The sequence below is a fragment of the Centroberyx gerrardi genome, chromosome 15 (assembly GCF_048128805.1).
Source record: "Centroberyx gerrardi isolate f3 chromosome 15, fCenGer3.hap1.cur.20231027, whole genome shotgun sequence".
In the NCBI taxonomy this organism is placed as follows: Eukaryota; Metazoa; Chordata; class Actinopteri; order Beryciformes; family Berycidae; genus Centroberyx; species Centroberyx gerrardi.
Window position 1 is genome coordinate 19,990,765 of NC_136011.1, and position 21,071 is coordinate 20,011,835.

General features: G+C 43.1%; 1 protein-coding gene across 3 annotated transcripts; it reads right to left on the minus strand.

Moving 5' to 3' along the window:
- Nucleotides 1-1,573: 1,573 nt before the first annotated feature.
- On the minus strand, nt 1,574-20,390 carry LOC139909074 (pleckstrin homology domain-containing family A member 1-like). Of its 3 annotated transcripts, none has more exons than XM_071896011.2 (13): nt 20,263-20,390; nt 15,463-15,710; nt 14,501-14,557; nt 14,329-14,374; nt 10,968-11,065; nt 10,340-10,471; nt 9,435-9,575; nt 8,774-8,842; nt 8,024-8,088; nt 7,793-7,856; nt 7,469-7,558; nt 5,749-5,822; nt 3,556-3,922 (listed from the first exon to the last, which is right to left on the minus strand). In XM_071896011.2, exons 2-13 carry the CDS (start codon nt 15,601-15,603, stop codon nt 3,682-3,684), a joined length of 1,218 nt encoding a protein of 405 aa, XP_071752112.1. In that variant the 5' UTR covers nt 15,604-15,710; nt 20,263-20,390; the 3' UTR covers nt 3,556-3,681. The 3 variants fall into 3 exon arrangements, with proteins under 3 accessions (XP_071752109.1, XP_071752112.1, XP_078144870.1); XM_078288744.1 differs by lacking the exon at nt 3,556-3,922 and adding an exon at nt 4,189-4,356; XM_071896008.2 differs by lacking the exon at nt 5,749-5,822 and having other exon boundaries at nt 1,574-3,922.
- Nucleotides 20,391-21,071: the final 681 nt, after the last annotated feature.

The window sequence follows — 21,071 nt, forward strand, 5'->3', positions numbered from 1 at the left end:
TTTGACCTAGAACCTCTGACTGAGTGGCAAGAAATTTTTTTTAATCAAAATGAGAAGGTACATTAATTTCTGTGGCAGTAGATTTGAGTAAACTGTCTGCACAAGTTATGGCGCCAGTATACACTCTGTTGATTGAGCTCAAAAAATGAATGAAACTGTTTAGTAGATGCAGCAGTTAACAAGACCCTCCAGCACTACCGGACCCATTACAGCATGTGATTTGCCCATGGAGGACAAGGGCATAGGCGCAACATGGTGGGAAAATATGCAGATGAAAACAACCTCATCTATAAGGAACACCCATTCTCAAACCAAGACCAATGAGCATAACCATGATCGGACAACATTGAGGTCTGTGTGATCTCTCCCCACCAGTCTGCATGTGCTGGCTCTATGGGAGGCCGCTGGGAGACCAACTGGGACTTGTGTTGTGTTTCTACGCTTGCAGCCACACCAAAGTCCCACTCCCTCCACTGAAGGCCAATAAAGAACTGAGATATACTAAGATAGATACTAAGATAGAGTGCTGAGATGTTGTTGCTCTCTCTCCTTTCTTGTCATCTGTTATCCACTTCACACCACCTTTATCATATCCCTAGTTCATACGCTGTTGACATTACTAGTGCTTTCTGTGGCCTCTATACACCACCCCCTCATTCATGTGCACACACACACACACACACACAATATACTGAATACATAGACAAAAGCCCCGAGTATGTCATAGCTCTATATCTGAGTGACTGGACAGGTATTACATAATTAGTTTTGCTCCATGACCAGCCAGCTGACCTCACTCTATAAATCCATCCACACTTATCAAGCCTGAGGCCACATTTGTAAGGAGCACCTCATAAGTACGGATGAAAGATGACTGCTTATTCACATTACTAAATCATCAGAGTCCTGGAGAAAAAAAAAGATTTTCCCATTGATGCTCATGTATTTCTGAAATTTGTAGTATATTTTTATTGGTTTGGCATGGTCTAACGGTCATAGATCATTTTCCACATATGGAGGACAATGTCAACTGTGAATTACAATAAAAAAAATGGATGCAAGGCTTTTGCAGGATGCTGACAACATAAAGAAAACTCCCATCCTGGTCAGTGCTCTGAATTCTACCATAGCATATCATGTGCTGCCTGATTCATTTGCCTTGCTTTGAGTCTTATATTTTGTGTTATCTTGTGATTGATCTTTCACTCTTTGCATTTCATATCATGTATGGATGTTTGCGCTGGCAATGGAATATATTTCCATTCTGATAAGGCATATTAGTGAAAGAACCTGTCTATTAAGCTATCTGCATGCTTTTGGAGGCAATGCAAGCATTAATTCAGAACCCTGTTTGTATTCAAAGATCATGGCATGTTGGTGAGAATGAAGTGCAGTGTGAAAATTTGCCCTTGTCACCACAAGAGGGCAGAGTGAGCCTTGCTGAGTGGAACCCACTGAAAGGAAGAGCTGTGTAATGCCAAAATGGTAAATTTCTAAAGCTCTCATTTCCCTCCACAGGTGAACAGTGTTCCCAGGAGATGAATGAGAGCAATAAATATTGAATAATAGAAAACCCGAGCACATTTTCAATGTGTTTATTTCTTTCAACTCATCCACATAATAAATAATGACAATTCAAACCAATTACACAAGACAGAAAAGGGTTGAAATAGCTTGGCTTTGTTGGGCTGAAATGAAGCAGGCACTTTTTAAACGGCTAGTTTATATTATTTTAGCAGGGCTACAGTGGATATTTTTTAAATAAGACCATGAGGCAGTTGCCTACTATTGGGTTAATCCTCACTATTTGGCAACACAGATACAAGGAACAATACCAGGAAACATCTAAAAGCATACCAAAAGAATAAACCTACAACACACTGACCCGCACACAGCTCTATCATCTCTATCTTAGTAACACACACAACACACAGAGCAGCCATGGATAAACAAAATCTTGCAACAGAAAGCCAATCTGTGGGGAATCATCATTAAAATGGTAGCATGCAATTGAAAAGTGTCTGAGCTTGAACTTTTTCTGTTAAACCATGATCCAAAATGTTAGCATGGTTCATATAATCCACTACAAACAATGGACTGCAAGTTTAGGTACTTCAGGTGCCTCTCAGAGCACGGGGCTGATCTACAATACCTGATCAGGCCGCATTGTTGTGATTTTTATATGTTTCTTGTGTACTTATTGTTTATATATAACTCTGCCATGTCATTCATTGTCATGAGCACTAGTCCACAAGGTCAAGTTTCACTGAAATGTACTTAGCAAAGTAATGCTAGGTCTGCAGTAATATTCAGAGGGTTGGATCAATGCATGTCCCGTGATAGCTTTCACAATTTTGTTTTTCTTGTGTGTTTCTACACAACAATCTCACTCTACTACCAGAGGGAGATTTGATGGTCAGCTTGCTAGAATTTAAAAACGAGTCACTTTTGTCACTAGAGACTCAAGTGTACTCTAGGTTGTAATCATGATTAACATTCGAACACTTAAAAACGCTTGAGGATACCACTGAACGATCTCATCCTCAACCCATCCACACAGTTTATAAACAATTTTAGATTTCACTGATTGAATTAAACATTAGCCAACAATTCAAAGAGACATTTTAGTCAAGGGTTTGGCAACTGAAAGATAATAAAACTGACAAAGTCATTGGTACCGTTACTGAATGTGACAGCGACCTAAAACAAGTGATACTCACTGTACACCAACTAAATGTGGCTGCAATACATCTGGTCTTACATACACACTTGGTCATACAGAACCAGTTTCACAGAAATGTGTTCACGACTAGCCCTAGACTCGCATGACCTTCCAATGATAATTTCCATTGAAATGAGGACCTGATCTCAGACTAGGCTTGACCCATAACTATGAAACTGGCTCACAATGTATTGCACAAATCCAGAGTGCTACAATTAGTGTATGAAAGGACCATACAATTTAGATTAGTACAGAGATTAGACAGGTGGTGAAAAGCCAGTCCTCAATTTGAGCACTGTTTTCAGTCATTAGGAAATAGCTTGCACCCTTAAAAGCTCCCTTATTTACTTGGCACAAAGTGGTTTAGAAAAATCCTCGGCCCCACAAATATTGTCGAGCAAATCTTTGTGTGCCTATGCAGGTTAAAATAAAGCTCTCTCATTGCATTTTAATCAGCATGAGTAAACTAATTTGTACTTTTTTTCTGACAACATCAACTCTAAGTAAATAAATAAGCCATTTTAATACAAGAGCAGGCGGGTGGAGAGGGGTGGGTGAATAGTGGGTCACCTTTGGCACACACAAGTGCAGCTCAGTGACGACCCCACTTTTTTTTCTTACACATTGACGGTGTCTCGAAGAGAGAATCTCAAAAGATTAGTTTGTGCTGTTGTACACTCTCGTCCACCATTAACTTTGGCTTGGAAACCAATGCCTGCTTTTCTAACACAAGTCCCCCATTGTGATTCCTCCTGATCTATGCAATTTCTTTGAATACCAGTCCAGATCAGTAAGTATTAAAACATCAGAGGTGAGGGCTCAGACCTGGCTGACCGGCAGGTCAGCGTCATCCAGGTCCAGGGTCGGTTCGGGCAAGAAGGGCCCAAAGCTGCTGCGCCGTCGCCACGGTGACTCCAGAGAGTCAGTGGTGGTCGTGGCGGACACGGGTGTGTCACAGGTCACTTTGCCAGGCGCGTCTCCTGCAGGGACAGGCGCGGCGGGGCATGGCTGTGGCTGGGCCGGGGCAGGAGGCTCATGAAGTGCTCGCTGTCCCATGCCAGGCTGCGAGCGTGTGCCGCACGTGACAGCAGCCCCCCACTCTGGGTAGCAGGGTGGCATGGCAGATATGGGCGAGCGAGGGACGGGGGGCCCCGCGGGACTGCGGTAGAATGTGGAAGGGGAGGAACGGCCACCGTGTTCCTGCAGCAGAGATGGTAGGAGGACACAGAGAAAACAAGACGAGTTTAGATATTGGTAAGACAGTGAATCATGTCAACTGTAGTTTATTTGTAAAGAGCAAAAGTGAGTTACAGACTCAGAGTTTAGCACCAGAACTGCAGTGTGGGGCCTGATGCAGCTGTAGTAGAGTTGGTGTTGAAGGTGGTAGGTGGTTACAGTAGGAGGCGCTGAAGAAGGTAGCATTGACAGAGTGGTGGTGGTATTAGTAGTAGTAGTAGTAGTAATAGTAGTAGTAGCAGAAGTAGTAGTAGTAGTAGAAGTAGCGGAAGTAGTAGTAGTGTCAGCAGACTATAGCTTGGTAGTGGCAACAGGTAGCAGAAGAAGAGCAGAGTGCCTTAAGAAGCAGTGGTTGGTTGCTCATTATTTCACAGCTTTTCACTGTCAGATTTCACTCTCTGAAAGACAAGATGGGGGTATGGAAGAAAGAAGAAAACAGAACAAGTAGTGAAAGCAAAAAAGGGTTAGCCATGGAGCAGTGGGTGAGATGTTGGTTAGACCAACATCCCAAATATAAAGCATCAAGATAGTCCAATACAAATAACTGTCCACGTTAAGGTGTTCTATTTTGATACAAGGGTTCTCCCAAACAGTGCCTGCGACTTTGCAGGCTTGTGAAACGTCTAATCAGTAAATCCACAAATTATCACTTTAGTAAGAGTAAGATTAGTGAATCTTAACAGTTCCCAAGCACCAACATGTGTCAAAATCCTGGGGAGAGCCCTGGATATATCAACAGATTTAGTGTGTCTGCAAATCAAAGCTGTTAAAACAAAGGTGTAACATTTAGTACACTGTGGTGTCAGACAATATGGAAACCTTCATCTTATTAATGTGTGTATGAGAAAAAGAGAGACGACATACAGGCAGCGAACAGGAGGGAAGAGGAGAGACAAGCAGGATGTCACACATCTAAGACAGGTACACAGCTGCAGCAGACTGCAGAGGTAGAGATAACAGGGCATGAAGGGGAGAGAAACAGACAAGAAAGAGTGAAAGACACACATACCAAGTCATAAAGACAGAGACAGAAACAGGAAACAGGCCTAAGATTTTCATGGTTGAGCTGGTCAGGTAGTTAGTGCAGTGGGTGTGCGTTTTGCGTGTGCATTGTACATGTACTGTATACTTGCACACCAAATGTTTCAATATGAGCATGTTACAGAGTTTAAGCACTGAGGTATCACCAATAATGACGAAGACAGGTGAAAACTATGCAAGTCAAGCTGTGAGAGTGGGAGGGAGGCAGTGACTGCAGAAGGTCTTTCCAGTGGTTATATGATCGTTATAAAGCTGTTTTCAGTCATTTGGGGAGGAGCACCTGGGAAAAAATATTTCTGAAAATGGCTCCAAGTATTTGAATGACTTAAGGTGTGCTTGATTTTAGTTGCCATGCTCCTGGCGACAGACATCACATGCAAGAGAAGCTAAATCAAGCATACCGCGTGTCTTATCAAATATGTGAATACATGTGAATATATGTGCAATGGGCCTAAACTTTGAGCTGAGCTGAAAGTGTGAAAGAAGAAAAAGAAGGAAAGCAAAGGAGGAAGAGAAGTAGATAAGAGGGGGAAGCAAGAGAAGGGGTGAAGGGAGGAGTGCTTGTTGGGTTGTCATAGCCATACATGGGGTGTGTTTGGTTCTTAGCAAAAGGAGCGTCAGATGTGCCATCAGATCCGATCCGCTCCCAAGACCTCTAAAACCAAAAACGGCCAGCCAGTGAGTGGAAAAACAGTATTAAAAAAGGTGAGCTTTTAGTTTAAAGGGGGGATTTAGAGGAGCTGACATACGTGCTGCTGCACTCCCCGATTCGGGACGTATACCTCTGTATACAGGGGTTTGACAGCCGTCTGGCCTGCCGCATCTGCAACAACACAGTGCAAAGCTGGATTAGAGCAGGGGGGCTGTCTGCCCACAGGGAGAGGAAGAGGAGGAGAGAATGTGACAAAGATAGAAAGGAAAAAAAGAAAAGGCATAGGAGAGCAAAGAAGGGGGTGAGAGAAAAACAAGAGCAAGAGTGAAAGAAAAAGACACAAAGGAAGAAAGAAAGAGGGAATGGTACAGAAACAGACTGCACAGAGGAGTAGATACTGATTCCACCCTAACCAGAAGGGACCTACTGCAGCAGAGGACACTCTTCCCTCTGCAGTCAGTACTAAGGAACTGGTTTAACCTCTCTCTCCTCACCTGCCAACGCCAACTGCCCGTGACTATGCATGTAGGACGCAGACAGAACTGATTAAGTGGTTCTTTAAAGTCAGGCCTCGGTGTATAAAACTTAAGTACTGCACTGTGCCACAGCTATTTGGCCCTGACTAAGGAAACACCACAAGCCATTCTTGATGCTAGAAAGTAGACACAGAAGAGAGTCTGGGAGGGGACAGAGCGTGCAGTAATCCCTCGCCCCGAGCTACACGGAGTGCAGAGGTAGAGCCAGGTCAGCCTCGCTCCCTCCACACGCAAGTTCAAGTCATGTGGCTGCAACGCCGACGTCAAAAGGGTCAAGTCTCAAGTTCCCATAAAGAAAGCAAAATCAGGTCAGCCTCGGATCAAGTCACGTTCTGGCCATCTTGGATGTCAGTAAGTGAATCAATGTAATGCACTTACAGTAATCTTTTGAGCTACAGATCACTTGTGTAGTCAAAATTTTAGGCAAGATCTGCCACTAACAGAAATTTGGCAAACTCTATGAGTTTATTCTTAATCACAATGTTAAATGAAGAGCTATGTGGGCTAAAGAGAACAGAAATTAACTTTCCTAATGATTTAGGCTGACTATACATACTACTGTACTATACTACTGTTCCCAAACATTCAAAGGGTAGATGTCAGGGTAAATTAATCTGAAACACACTTAACATTCAAAACAGATCACATCCAGTTCACAGTTTATTGTTGACATATCACTTTAATTTGGGCATTTGTGGCTGAGCTGTCTGCAGTGATTGCCCTAGGCTTGCTTGACAAACAGAAATATGAAAATTTCAAATGTTTAGCCCCCTCCCTTTGAAAATACAACTTTGAATGTAGATCATGAAAGTGATGTGCCCAAAGTCAAAACACATTCTGTCTGCCACAATAACTTTTTACTCCCAAAATTATTATTGCATGCTGTTTGTAATACATTTTCAAATGGAAAGTCCTGGAGGTAAACAATAATCTATCTTTGCAATGCTTGGGAGCTTGGACAAAAAATTTAAAAGAGCCATAATCAGACAGATGTGCTGCTGTGAACATTGGACTAGTTAGGCTATTGGTTGTGTAGGTGCCTGATTGGCCAAACAGTATTGTTGTTTCTTTTCTCAGCTCTAGCAGGGTTATCATACCTCGGGTCACAAGTAAGTCTCAAATTACGCACATGCAAGTCTAAGTCAAGTCTGAAGTAATTTCCCCCTTTCCTAGGTATGTCTCAAGTCATTAAATTTGTGACTCAAGTCCGACTTAAGTCTAATCATAATGACTGAGTTTGAGGTACTGTGCTGTAACTGTACTGTAGTGTGTGTTACGTACTGTGGCAGCAGACCTCCCAGGCCCCCGCTGGGCCACAATGGCCCCTGAGACGGCCTTGATCCAGCTATGCATCTCCTCTGGACTGTCCGCCTGGTGAAGAAAGAGAAAAGAGAAGGAGAGAGCAAGAGTGAGAGAGAGTGTGTGGATTGGAAATTAGAATGACACAGATGAGTGTTGGGAAGAGAAACAGACAGCGATGAAGACAAGCAGAGAGGGGTGGAAACTGCAGTGTTTAGCCTGAGCATCATGGCATGGTAACATCTGATGAGGGATGTGTGTGTGTAAAAATCTACATCCCATTTACCATGGGAAATGTCCTCTTACCTGTATATAAAAGGTCCTAGATGTAGTGACGACTTCAAACAGATTATCGCGCATCATAATGTCACTACAACAAAAGAAGAAAACAAAAAGTCAGATTATATCTTACTCATCTTAAAAAAAACAATCAGCGTAAATCAGTCACAAGGAAACGCTGTATTCCCCTGGATATTAAAAAAAAAAAGTTTTTGGAGGTTTTGTACAATAGGGTAAATGCTGAGACTTGTTAAATACCTTTGTTTGCACTCCTGGACTTTGTGAACTTCCTTCAGTGGAATCATTCTCAGAGGCTCTTTCTCCTGATGGCAAGCAAGGAAAACACAGTGTAGAACAAGCAATGAATGGACCACAGCACTGATCAATATTGAAAGATGCCAAAACTTAAAGGAATACACAGGCCCGTTTTTACAGACTACTGTCTAGTGCAAGTTAAACGTCTTTATTTGTATAGTAAAAATGCTTTTCATACAAATTTGCCAAGATGTTGCTTGATAAATGAGGCTGTCTTGCTTAGTTTATTTTTTGTTTCACAGGGATAGCAGGCAGCCAGAAATAGCAGACTGCTAATTCTCAACTTTATTCCCTGGCGGGTGTAACTTTCTTGACCTGGCTATTTGATACAGCAGACAGACAGAGAGTCTTCGTCCTCGGGCCCTGTTGATGGCCAAATAGACACATAATGCTGTCAAATAAGGGCAGATCCTGACGAGGACAGGTCATGGGACACACCATATCATCTTGAGGAGGGTCTGAGCCTGTGTGTGCGCGAGTGAGAGAGAGGCCAAGGCAGGGTAAACAAGACATGCTAGGACATGTGAAGTGGAGGCACCGAATTCCACTGACTGAAAATGAAACATGTCAGAACTTGGGAGTGTGTGTTTGGTGTTACTCTGCCTTAGACTGTGTAGGTGAATCCAATCCATGTGTATCATCAATAACAGGCATTTATTGAAGGCTTCCAAGAGTTTCATCAAACTTAATTACCAGATCTGATTTGAAGTAACTCATTGAGTTTTCTTCCAGGAGGAAATATCGTCGTTTCCAGTTTCTCATCTGGAGAAAATAGAACAAAATATGAATGTTAAGACCTTTTTGTATAATTTCCTGGCAAAAGACAATCTCTCACTGTTGACAATTTGCTACACTAACAAAAGCAGCACTCTTATTACAAGTTCCTACAGATTTCACAGAGTCTATTTATGGAGTGGGCAGTCCCCTATCTTTGAGTATTTTATGAAGAGAGACACATGAGCAGATATGGATAGGTACAACAGCATAGCATGAGTCAGAATTCAAACCTATGGAGTTGGTAGTGGTATGTACATCAGCTGAATGAGCCACCAGGACGCCCCCTGTTCCAGTAGGTTTTTCTGGAGTCCGCCTCCTTAAAGCTCAATGCTGCACATTCCCCAACAAAAGAACTACAACTTCTAAAAGTACTGACCTAGGATAGATAGGTCAGGCCACATGACCTTACACAGTTAAGTCTGACTTCAGAAGTAGATTTCATGCCAAAAGCACTCTCTATTCTTAGATGCTTTTAGAATAAGCACCCTGAATCAGAACTTTTCTAAATGGAACCTGAACCCCAAGCCTAAACCCAAACCCAAGCCAACCCAGACCAACGCAGAACCCAGGAACTCACCACAGCTCCTTGCTTGACGCAGTAGCCAGACTTGATGACAGTCTGCTCCTGAGCCGGCCTGCCCAGGAAGTACGGCAGCTGGCTGTGGGAACGCCGCAGGGCCTCACGCTCCGGTCCCTCTGCACCATCACCCCCTTCATGCTGGAGGGTGAAGCACGCCGTCACAAATACAATCCACATTCAAGTTCCAACAACATTTCAAAATACAACAAGCGCAGATTATGTCCAGTCCCACGATACATTTGCGGTTCTGCAAGCTACAGCTCTCTAGCTAAAAACAAAAAGTGTAAATATTGGCCCTAATCCATGTTAGACAGGATTGTGAACTGTGACAAATAGGTCTATAATTTGGTTGATATGCATTTTCATTCATATACAGCCCAAATAAGTAAAGAAATAGATAACAAAGGAGATTTTTCATCAGATGTTGACATGAGCAGATACAGTAGAAAGAGTAATACTTTCTGATTGAGAATATGAGAAGATGATTGTGGGAGTGGTGTTAAAACTCGCAGCTAAGGTAATAAAAGATTAATGAAGATTCATAGCCAACGTTCAATTTTCACAATAACAGAACTTTTGTTTCCTTTTATTAAGGAGATACTGTTCAATAAACAAACATGATTTGAAGAAAATATTTTCTTCGCCTATATCCTTCCATCTACTTACTGTAAATTACACTTTGTTTGATGTTCCATACCGATGTTCCATGTGTGATGATAAGTTTTGAAATGTGGCAAAATCTCTGGTTTCATTAAGTGTGTGTGTATGTTTCCCTGCAGGTGCCAAAGTCTTGCGATGCAATACCTTTTTAAACATTGTGTAAATGACTAAATAATAAGAGTGTAGGTGTGTGTATGTGCTCAAACATGTGGTGCAGTCCATGTGTGGGTCCATGTGTTTACCTGTGTCTGGGTGATGATGGGGACTCCTCCTATGATCTCTGTCTTGTAGGAGACCTGTTTCTTGGGTCCTACGCCATCCAGCAAGGGCTTCTGGTTCTCTGCATTCTGCTGGCCATCAGTCAACTTTGGCACCTATAGGAAAATACACGCACACACAAGATTGACTTAATCCACCCACATATTTTGAGACGTTGCAAAACTTTTTTATCAACACACAGAGGAACGGAAATGGAGGTTTTGTGGAATCCAGTTCCACGATGGAAAATACCCTTCTCCTCCTTAGTTTACATTCAGCCAATAACTTCTATATGTGCAGAAGTTCACAAGCCTTTAACTTCACATGCAACCACACTTTTTGCTAGCCATTTCCTTTCTGGATGGTTAAGGCTCCGTGGAAAACAATGGAAATACTCCTCTTTCCCTCAGACCGTGGTAACATTCAATATAACAATACAGCATCCTGTTAGTCATGCTCTGACTCACTCCTATCTGGTTGCTAGACAGTCCACTCATTCATTTCTACAGAAAAGAAAGAAATAATGGTTGCTCCAAGTGATAAAAATCAGAAACAAATTAGAACAGTTGAACAAGGCATGGTTTTTCCTTTGTGTATGTGTGTCTGTCTCACAGTGATCTTGGTGGCTTTATTGAGAGCGTTGACCCAGTCCACAAGGTCCTGCTGATCGTTGGCCTGCAGGAAGAACTTCCTCATTCCTGCATTGATGACTGATAGATGACAAAAAGAGCAGTGAGAATAATTGTACAGTGGGAGAAGGAAAGAAAGAAAGAAAGGCATAATCACGCCTCTAAAACTGTATTTTATCCAATACTTCATTTGATCCATTCTGTGTTTAATTTAAATACCATGGAACACATTACTAGTACTGAGATGTGCTGCGGAGTGGGTGTTGACTAAGTGGGCTGTCTGCCCGTCTGGTGTAGCAAATACGACGGGGCGTATCGAGAGCACAGCTCCATTGCCGTGGATGTTTCTAGAAGTGAACAATGACTGAGCCAAGAGCAGCCTCTCCCCCACACTACCAGCAACACACTCTCTCCAAGTGGATGACCTAGCTGGAGTCAGCATCAGCCACCTCAGTCTACACCCACCTACCCACTTCTTACCATGATGGGGGGGGGGGGGGGGGGGGGGGGCCTCAAGGCTAGCACCAACTCTCTTTTCAGCGCACATCTACACAGCCATACGAACACGAGCATACACCATTATCAATCACAAAGAAGTTTTTAGGTCAAACACTGATTAGCTATGATTCGGGATTCAGGAACTGAAAGACTTCATGTCTCCCATTCTCTCTCTAGCATAAATCCTTCAATCTACCTCCCTCTCTTCATTCTCCTCCATCTTAAACTCTGCGTGTGTCTCCTGTATTTCCCTTCTACACCATGGGAATAAATTACCTTAAAGCTTGACTGGTAAGTCGGGGGAGGCGAGCTGTAAAAAGCACTGAAAGTTCAAACTTTGTGGCACAATGGAGATCATTCTTCCTCGTGTGTGTGTGTGTGTGTGTGTGTGTTTCTCCAATTCTGGCCCAGCTCTTGGACACATGCAAGACCTCACTCTTTCTGTCTTCCCTCCCTTGTACATAATTCTCCCTGGCTGTCTCATTCAGAGGACCAATAAGAACGAATCCGCTTAGTCCAAATGTTTATTATCTTCGTAACTCTGTAATATTAAGAAAATAGAGACCAATCTGCAGCCTGAAAATTGCCTATAAAACATGACAAAACAGGGGGAAGTGTCACTATAGGTCTGGTTTGGACCAGCAGAGGCCGGAAAGGATGAGAAATTATTTTAAAATGAACATTTGTTAGGCATCACATGGTCGAATCTTTCAAACTATAAGACAATGCTTTGACATTTTATGAAATATTGAAGAAACAAGGGTTTAAAAGTGCAGTAATATTCAAATCTGAAAGAATTAAGACCTAGTTTTATATTTGCAGCATCTGGCTTAGCATTCCTTGACTAAACAGCACACTGTAGGGCTTAAATGGGTATGCTGTATGTTTGGGATGGGTCAACTTCTTGGTAGTGGTGATAATGTGGCGGTCTCAAGGGCCCTGTGAATACTAATCTGGGAGGGGGGGGGTATCAGATCTGAGTCAGAGTTACGCACTCACAAAACAATGTGTGCTGCTGAGTAACGCAGCCGGGCAGCAAAGTTCACACGACAAACAAACGCACGCATCCTGATCTCTCCAACACACATGCACACACACAGACCCATATCCATCAACCATAGACTACAATCAAGCCTCTCTTTTTTTACTGTAAAGCCATCTGGAAGCATGACAGCCATTCTCAAAGTGTTTTTTTTCCAGAAAATGCCAATTAAGATTCCTTTTAAGTCATTACATGAAGGGAGAGGGGATGCAGCAAGAATTGTAGATATCAGCAGAACATGTGGCACACCAACGGCCGTTTAAAAATATCCTCATGCTTTTCTGAATCGGGTTCCGATTAGGATGTCGGTATCCTGTTAAAACCTCAACAAAGTAACTTGTGTTACACAGTCATGGTAGTCAACTTCATATCACACACGAGTGTTTCCTGCTATTGAAGGAGACAGGGGAGGGGGAGGAGGGGGGTGGTAAACAATAATAAGGCATGGAGGTTTGTTAGGGTTGCTAGGGAATGATGGCTCATGTTTATGCAACATTCTTCGTTCCTCTAGTCTTCATCACATAGGGACAGGAGGCAAGGACAAATATCAAGACATATTACATTTATCGGGCTCCAAAAGGTGACGTTACGCCGCGTTACATTCTGCCGTGAGTCACCATCTTTAGAGGATCATGTCGTGATCATTCTGTGATCTTTATGCTTCTAGTTGACTGAGCTTACATGTGTGATTAGAGTTGTCGTGACGGTTGGGAAGTCCTGTTGTGTTAAACCCTGCCAAAGAGAACAGTGACTTTCTTGACAAACTGTTGCCAGGTGACATGATATTGGCAGATCATGGTTTTGACATTAAGGAGTGTGTGGGAATAATACATGAGGTGAAGATCTCTTGGATTCTTGGACAAGGCTGTTACTGTTTGCTGTGCCCTTACAAATATGTGTTTAGACAATCGAGAAATCAGTGGAACCAAAGATGTTAACTATATTCAGATGTTAGAACATCTGTGTGACTCCTGCAGCCACTCAGCAATGAAATACTGTCCTAACAGTGTATTTTTCATTAAATTTTTTTGAGTGTATTTAGGATCATTAGGATGATAGTATCTGAATGGCAAAACCAATCCTAAGATTGCTAAGCTTGATAAATATAAGCCCAGATCATCACCTGCCGCAGCGTCCTGCATCTTTGTGTGTTGGCTAAACAGCCAGTGTTGAGCAGGGCTTCGACTGGCTACCTGGTCAATGGAGGGGAAAGCATGTGGAGAGCAATGCTTGACCCAGGTTAGAGGGCGGACAAGGACAGCAAACATTCGTCCCTATGGTTATGGTGAGTGTAGCCAGTTTGGTCAATATGTGGTTACTCATGCCAGCGCTATTGATGTTTGAAACACACTGCTGCAAGGGGGGAATCTAAGAGGAGATCTTGCGGGCAACAGTGTCTACAGGGTTCCTACAAAGTTTTGATTTAAATGCTTTTACTCGACCTTGGTTGTTTGAATGGATTTGAAGACCTTTGTTGGTGTTCAATATGATTCATGCTGACAGCCATACTGTCCAGCCCCTATTAGCTGCATGATGTCACTCCAGAAATAAGGACTATTCTTCACAACAACAAATAGGTGACAGCTGGTCTAAACCCACAGACAAAGTATAACAAATTACAAAAAAAATGTTTTATCCATATTTAAAAAAATAAAAACAGCCAGAGAAATTGGTGAATTTGTTTTCCCTACATTTCCAGATACTTCGTATGACCCCTGTTTCTAAAAGAAACGATCAAATCCGTTTGTAATGCTCAGAAATGGAAAAACAGCAAGAGAGGTTATGACAGTGTGTGTATTCTTACCAAAGCAGAACTCTGCCTTAGGCCTCAGCTTAGTCGCATCGCTGACCTACGAGGAAAGAGGACATGGGTCACGGTTGTCAACTACCAGTTCACCGGAATAAATCAATTCTATTTATACATATTCTTATCAGGTTAGTATCAGATAAGCTGTGGTGGCAATATTTTTGCTTACCTTAGAGATGTAGGTGAGCTTGAGGGAGCCAACACAGTCTGCACCAACAGGCAGGTTCTGTGCAGAGAAGAGCAATGGGTGAGAAACAAAATTGTTGCAAAGGAAGGAAAAACATAAAAATAGCAATTCAAAATAAAAATAGTTTGTTATGGTAAGAGCCTTAGCTGTGGAAAATAGCAGAAGGTGATATAGTGGGAGAGTGAAGCAAAGTGAGTCAATATATATACTATATATATATATATATACTTTGAAGTTAACTGTCATGGAGTGCAGCCAATGTCTTGCCGTAGTTTTGAAACTAGGAGATCTGGATTCAACATCATTAAAATTTCAGTTTTTTAAATCTATAAAAAGAACAGGACTGAATAATTTAAAATATCTCCTGCCCTACATGATTTATGAATAAGTAATGTAACAGAACACTGACAAATACAGCGTCTCTACCCAGCATGATGTACAAAGGTAAGTGTTATGCTCTAATAACTGTATGCACACCTAGGGTCACAGAGCACAAAAAGATTGCCACTGTGGTCACTGCAAACATCAGTGCTTACAACTTGGACCAGAATGCTGGGATCCAAAATGCTAACATGTGCTTCCTAATTGCTATCAACTAGTCTGCATAATGCCAGTTCTCCCCTCCTTGTGAGGCTGTGCAGTGAGAACAAGGTTAGCCTGTATTTAGCTTTGTGTTCATATTGCATGCAGACAGCTTAGCTAATGTTAGCCTTCAGTTAGCCTGTAGTTGCATGTGAAGTGCTCATCCAGATTGCTAACAGCTAGCCAACCTTAGCCTCTGTTTTTAGCTGTAGGGCGCCCACGCAGCTAACTAACATTAGCTCATCTGTAGTTACCTGTGGGTTGTCTATACAGTTTGCTTAAAACTATGCCTCTGCAGTTACCTGGACGTCTTCACCAATCACATAGCTAAGAGCTAAGCTATCATCACCCTGTGTAATTACCTGTGGGTTGTCCATGAACCAGACCAAGCTGCCCTGTTGTGTGTCCAGTATGAAGTAACGACGCAGGAACTTGCCGCTGCTCTCGTTCTCCTCGATGTCCAGGAAGCCACAGATGCGGTTCTGCCGGTCCACATAAGGCATCTCGGCGCCGGGACATTCCCTGGCCCACTGAGGCCAGGACTGGAGAGGAGCAGGAGAGGAGGAGGTGGTGGTAGGCAGTGGGGGCAAACGGGAGTGGGAAGAAAATCCTGAAGGGAAGACAGAAGAAAGTGGAGAGGGGGATGTGTGAAGAGGGAGGGAGTAAATGAGGAATTTCAGTGTTCTTTGTGGTGAGCCTTGCCAGCTTCTCCCGCTCCCGCTCTCTCTCTCTCTCTCTGGTCTCTCTGCCACCTGGAGCTCGCCACACTACTGCCTGCCAGGGGATCATGTGACACAAACCACAACCCCGCCTTTATCCTTTTATATCAGCCTCACCCACTCTCTCACTCTCCTGCTCTTTCTCCCAGTCCCTCTTTCCTCTAACACTCACCGTCCTTTTTCACTCTCTCTGCTATCTCCTCCACCCACCCTTGCTGGCTTGTTTTCTTTCTCCCTCTCACACTCTTTTCTCTTGAAGTCATCTCCTCCCTCCCACTCTCTCCCTCTCTCTCATCCCATTTGGCGAGCCTCTGGCCAGCCCCTTCTATCCCCTCCCTCCACCCCTCCACAGCTGAGACCAACTTGAGCATGGTCAAAAAAAATAAAAAAATAAAACTGAGCTCAGCCATGTTCCACACAAAGCAACAACGCAAACGCCCTCAGGAGCTGTCTGGGAGGGACTGAGCAATATTTAACCTGCTGGGGGCTGACAATAACACACCTCACAAACCGACTGTGCACTGGGAATCTACAGAACAGTAAATGATTAATGTGTCTCTATGTATACATGCGTGTGTGCGCATGCATGCATCTCAATGTCAAACCTGCGTGGGTGGGCGTAGCAATACTGTGGGCATATTGTTACATTAGCCTGTTTAAGCTGCTGTCATTTTGGGCTGAGCCTGAAATATGTGAGTGAGATGGGTCTTTGGAAAGCAAAGATAAAGACTCTCTTTCTCCGGGACATTATGAGCGCTGTGTGGGCGGATGGGGGCAAAGCCGGGACAAAAGGCCTGGTTGTTGTGCATGGACTCTGGGCTGAGAGCATCACGGTTAGCCCCTGCATCTACCGAGTCATCCCATTTGACACACACAGGCATGAGAAAGGAGCAACACTGTCATGGCTGGTTACATGCATGCTAAACAAACACTGATTATCATGTGAGAGTGAGAGAAGGCTATGTAGAGTTCAGTGACTTTGTAAATGAGGTGCTTTGGACATGTGTGCGCCTATATGTACACATGCATGCTCATGCGTTTATAAGTGATGCACAACTAAATTAACTTTTCCTGGCGTAAGAGACACCTGGTGCAAAACAAAATCCAAACAAGCTAAATAAGCATCAGCTAGGTACCTCTCAATGTAGCCGGGCCAATTGGTGGCCTACTTTCACACAGCCCTGTGGAAAAAAATAGGTAGGCTAACCTAATTCACATGATGGGTGAGTCCTAAACCCAGCAAACGACTGCGAAAGCAAGCCATGACAACATGACGAAGCCCCTCAGATTGGGAGGATGCTAGACTCCATGACAGGCAACATTCAGTCTGGGCTCACAAGGGAGAAGTTACAGAGTACAAGGGCTTGCTGTGTAATGCATGAGAGAGAGATCGAGTGCGAGAGAGAGCTACAGAGAGACATGAGAGAGGGAAAGATAGATGAATAAGAAAAGAAAGAGACCAATGAAGAAATGCAAAGTGAGAACCAGAGGACAGCAGAGAGACTGTGGACCAGCAGGTTAAAGGTCAAACTCCAGAGAAGGTCAGATAAGGGTGTGCTGTACTAGCTGACCAGAAACTCTTCCTAACTCAAACATGCCTCCAGACACTCACTCACTCTTCGCATTTGAAGGAGGGCTTTGTCCGCCATCACATGGCAACCAACTGGCCACACAGGCCAGGTCATACAACACCACAAAAGGGCCAGCAGGATCAGGAGATGGTCAATGTTTCCCTTTTATGGTCTTATTCGCGGCAGCCCACTGCTATATCAAACAGGGACCCAACAGATGCATTCCCAAACTGACACGATAACATATGTTTTGTTTGTTTATGGCATGCTTGCTGGTATATTGCTTGTTAGAAGTATGTTTGCCGGTATGCTGATTTGTTAGCATGTTGATATATTGGATTGTTAGTGTTTGTTTGAGGCATGCTTACTGATATATTGTATGTTAGTGGTATGTTTGTTCTGGCTGAAAAGAAAAGGATATCAGCTGAGATCCAAATATGGAAATCTAGGCTATCTTATGACTGAGACAGGAGTTATATATCATATGATACAGCTATGGAAGTCGGAGAGGGGAGTCATACAATGTTCACTACTCTTGGTATAATTTTTTTACATTCCTAAGCTTGTTGATATAATTTGGTTTTTGAACTGCTGAGCAGGCTGTTTCAAGTCAGCAGGGTCAGTCATCCCATTTGCCTTGTTGTTGAGATCAACAGCAAGTTTATAAATGACTGGGTAACGTTGGGACCAAGGGATAAACCTAACTGTAGGCACATTGTAGTGTAGGTGACTAGACCTACGTTTGATGTTAAGGGGAGTGGTTTTGGGACGCCAGAACTTAGTGTTGTGCCTTTTGGAGGTGTCGTGAGCCTAATTCAATGAAACATCTGTGATGGGAGGCTCCCACTTGATACCCACACTCACACACAATCCCATAACATTTAGATTAGGTGGCTAATGAATGGTGCTGCCTGTCTGATGGTCTAGATTTATGACGGTGTAGCTTAATGTCCTCTACGGTCACTACTAGTAGTTAGTAGATCATTTTTATACATCTGAATTGGCTTCTGTATGGATGCTCGCCTTGAATTATGGCGCAAGGGCTTATACAACATCCTGTGTTTTGGTAAATGTTAACAGTATTTGTTGCATTGCATACATTAAATTGATTGCTTGACTCTGAATTGCTCGCCCACCCTGGCCTGTTACCACCACAAATAACTTGATGCGTGAGAAATACAAATGGTGGAGTCCAATATTTAATTCGCCAACCACCCTCACTATTTTACCAGCTAAGTTGATTTAGAAACTTCACTATGGTTGGCAGCCAAAGTGGCTGGTAGAGTTAGCCAAGCCAAAAGGTAGGCTAGAAGGTTTGGCACATGGCTGGTGTTAATTTCCCAACCTGGATGTAAGAGAGGGTGGGGGAATTGAGTTTGAGTATGATAATGTAGCCTTGGGCCAACAGAATGGTCTGCCTCCAGCTCCAAGACAACTAGTCTACCAACTAAGATGGTGGATGATGAGTGAAATGAGCCATATTGAAAGGACAATGTGATGGTCCTTGTTTTCATCGGGCCCCTGGGTATAAGAGTTTAGTTGAAGGGAGACCCTCACACTAACAAGCCCAGTCATGCTGCTGCTGCCATGAAATCTGACTTCGGACACCAACTACAAAACTCACTCTCTCTAACAACAAAAACTAGACAAGACTGGCTAGGCCATAGAGGGAAGGGAAAGTTTAGTTCTCAATTCAGAGTTACTGTATTAAGTCAACAGCTTCTGAAATGAGATTGGGGCTTTCAATCATCGATTTTCAAATTCGACAAAGGGGTTTGGCAGGCAGGAAAATCATTTATTTCCCTCACTTTTGCCAGGAGGATGCTTTTGGTAATTTGTGCTAACAAGAAGGCTTTCTAACAAGACTCCTTCTCTCGCATTGTCAATTGAACAAAAGTTAGTTGACAGCATCCTGTATGCTTCTGTGAATGAATAACTAATGTTAGTTCTTTCAAACAGCTCACAGAAATAAATCTGGCCAAACCAGAAAGGATCAATGGCAGCCTAGGTCAAAAGGCAGGAGTTCTTCAGGTCTGTCCAGTTCAGCTGAAAAGAGTCCTTTCTGGTCACTCTGGCTCTCAAAGTAGCATATAAGGCCTGCAGGTTAGGCAGGCTTTGGCCTTACACTTCAATTCCTTAGTAAGGCCTGGTCCTGTCTAATACAGAAATATGCTGGTGGGTTTTAACATTCCCAAAACTCGACAAAATGAAGATGCCTTTAGTTACTCACCGTGCAGTGTTAGCAACGTTAGCTGTGTCTTACGTTAGCAATACAAACGACTTAGCCAGTAAACTTCCACATTCTCGCACGATAGCGTACACAGACGGGGAAATCTCAATCAAATACTTTCTAAGGTTACCGTAGCTAGGTGTGTTACAATGAGTCCTCGGTGTTGTGGGTTGTCCACTGATGTAGCAATAACCTAGACGTGTTCAGGGTTAATCTTTAGTCTTCTACTATCTAGCTAACGTTTGGCATTTCGAAAACAGATTGTCACAACACGCTCAAAACATTTCAGCTAGCAGCATCAGCAACGTTGGCTTACTAGCCTTAGCTTGGAAACATAGCCCACGTTAACCAGCTAACGTTATTTTACTGCAAACCACACAACTTGTAAAACAGTTCACTAGTTACATTAGTTTATCACCTCAAACCTGCTGTTCCTGTATTGTAGCAAACGTTACAAACAAGAACACTATGCTATTGTTATCTACGTAGCTAGGCAAAGAAGTTTTGTCACACACATAGCTACCACTAGCTACTAACTGTTAGCTAAGTAAACTGTTAATTGGCAACTTTACCTGTGAGTAACATCAAAACGGTAGCTAATTGACTAACGTTAATTGAGCTCAACGATTCGGACCAGCTTACCCAAGTCTTGCCTTCTCTACTGTAATACACTGAACAGCCGTTGGTCTCGATGTTGTTGGATCTCTCCTCTGCCTCAGCCCATCTCCACTCCGATCCAAAACTGAGTGCCAGTGCGGCTGCTGCTGAGTATGAAGCAAAGATGGTCTGTGAGTGAGAAGATGAATCACTCAATGGTAAAAACTAGCCCACATTTCGGTCTGCAAAAGCGGGCGTTATTGACAGTCACGCATGCGCTCTCTTCCTGCACTTTTGCCTCACAGCCACACCTCCATCTCTGGAGAAATTCAAGCTGAACAGTTAGTTAGTTAGAAAAGGGCGGAGACGCTAGTGCTCACCTGTGTATTGTCCTATTTTTACTACTACAGCCTTAAACATACCATTGCATCCTGTTTTTCAAGCTAAGAAGCTGTAATGGCCTCATCATCATGATGTTGACAACATAGCCTACTTCTACCAAAACTGAAGTTATCATCCATTTTTATTGTTAGCATAGCTAAATTAGGAAAACTAAGGAAAATTGTTTCTACCCGGACAGATAAACAAACCAGAGGTGCTGTTTATGTGCCCCAGGTTTCCTTGCGAGAACCACACATCACTTTGTCTAAACAACCCTACAGTCTGTAGTAGCCTAAAGAGTTTCTTTAATGAAAACCCTTTTTGTACAGACCTGGTAGAAACCTTAGATATCTGCAACAGTGGGCCATATCCGGTCTATGGCCATAGCTCACAAACTTTACAGATGTTTGTGGTACCCAGAAAAAATGAGGCAGAGTGAGAGCTCTTTCCTTTTAAGGGTGAAGTCAAATCTG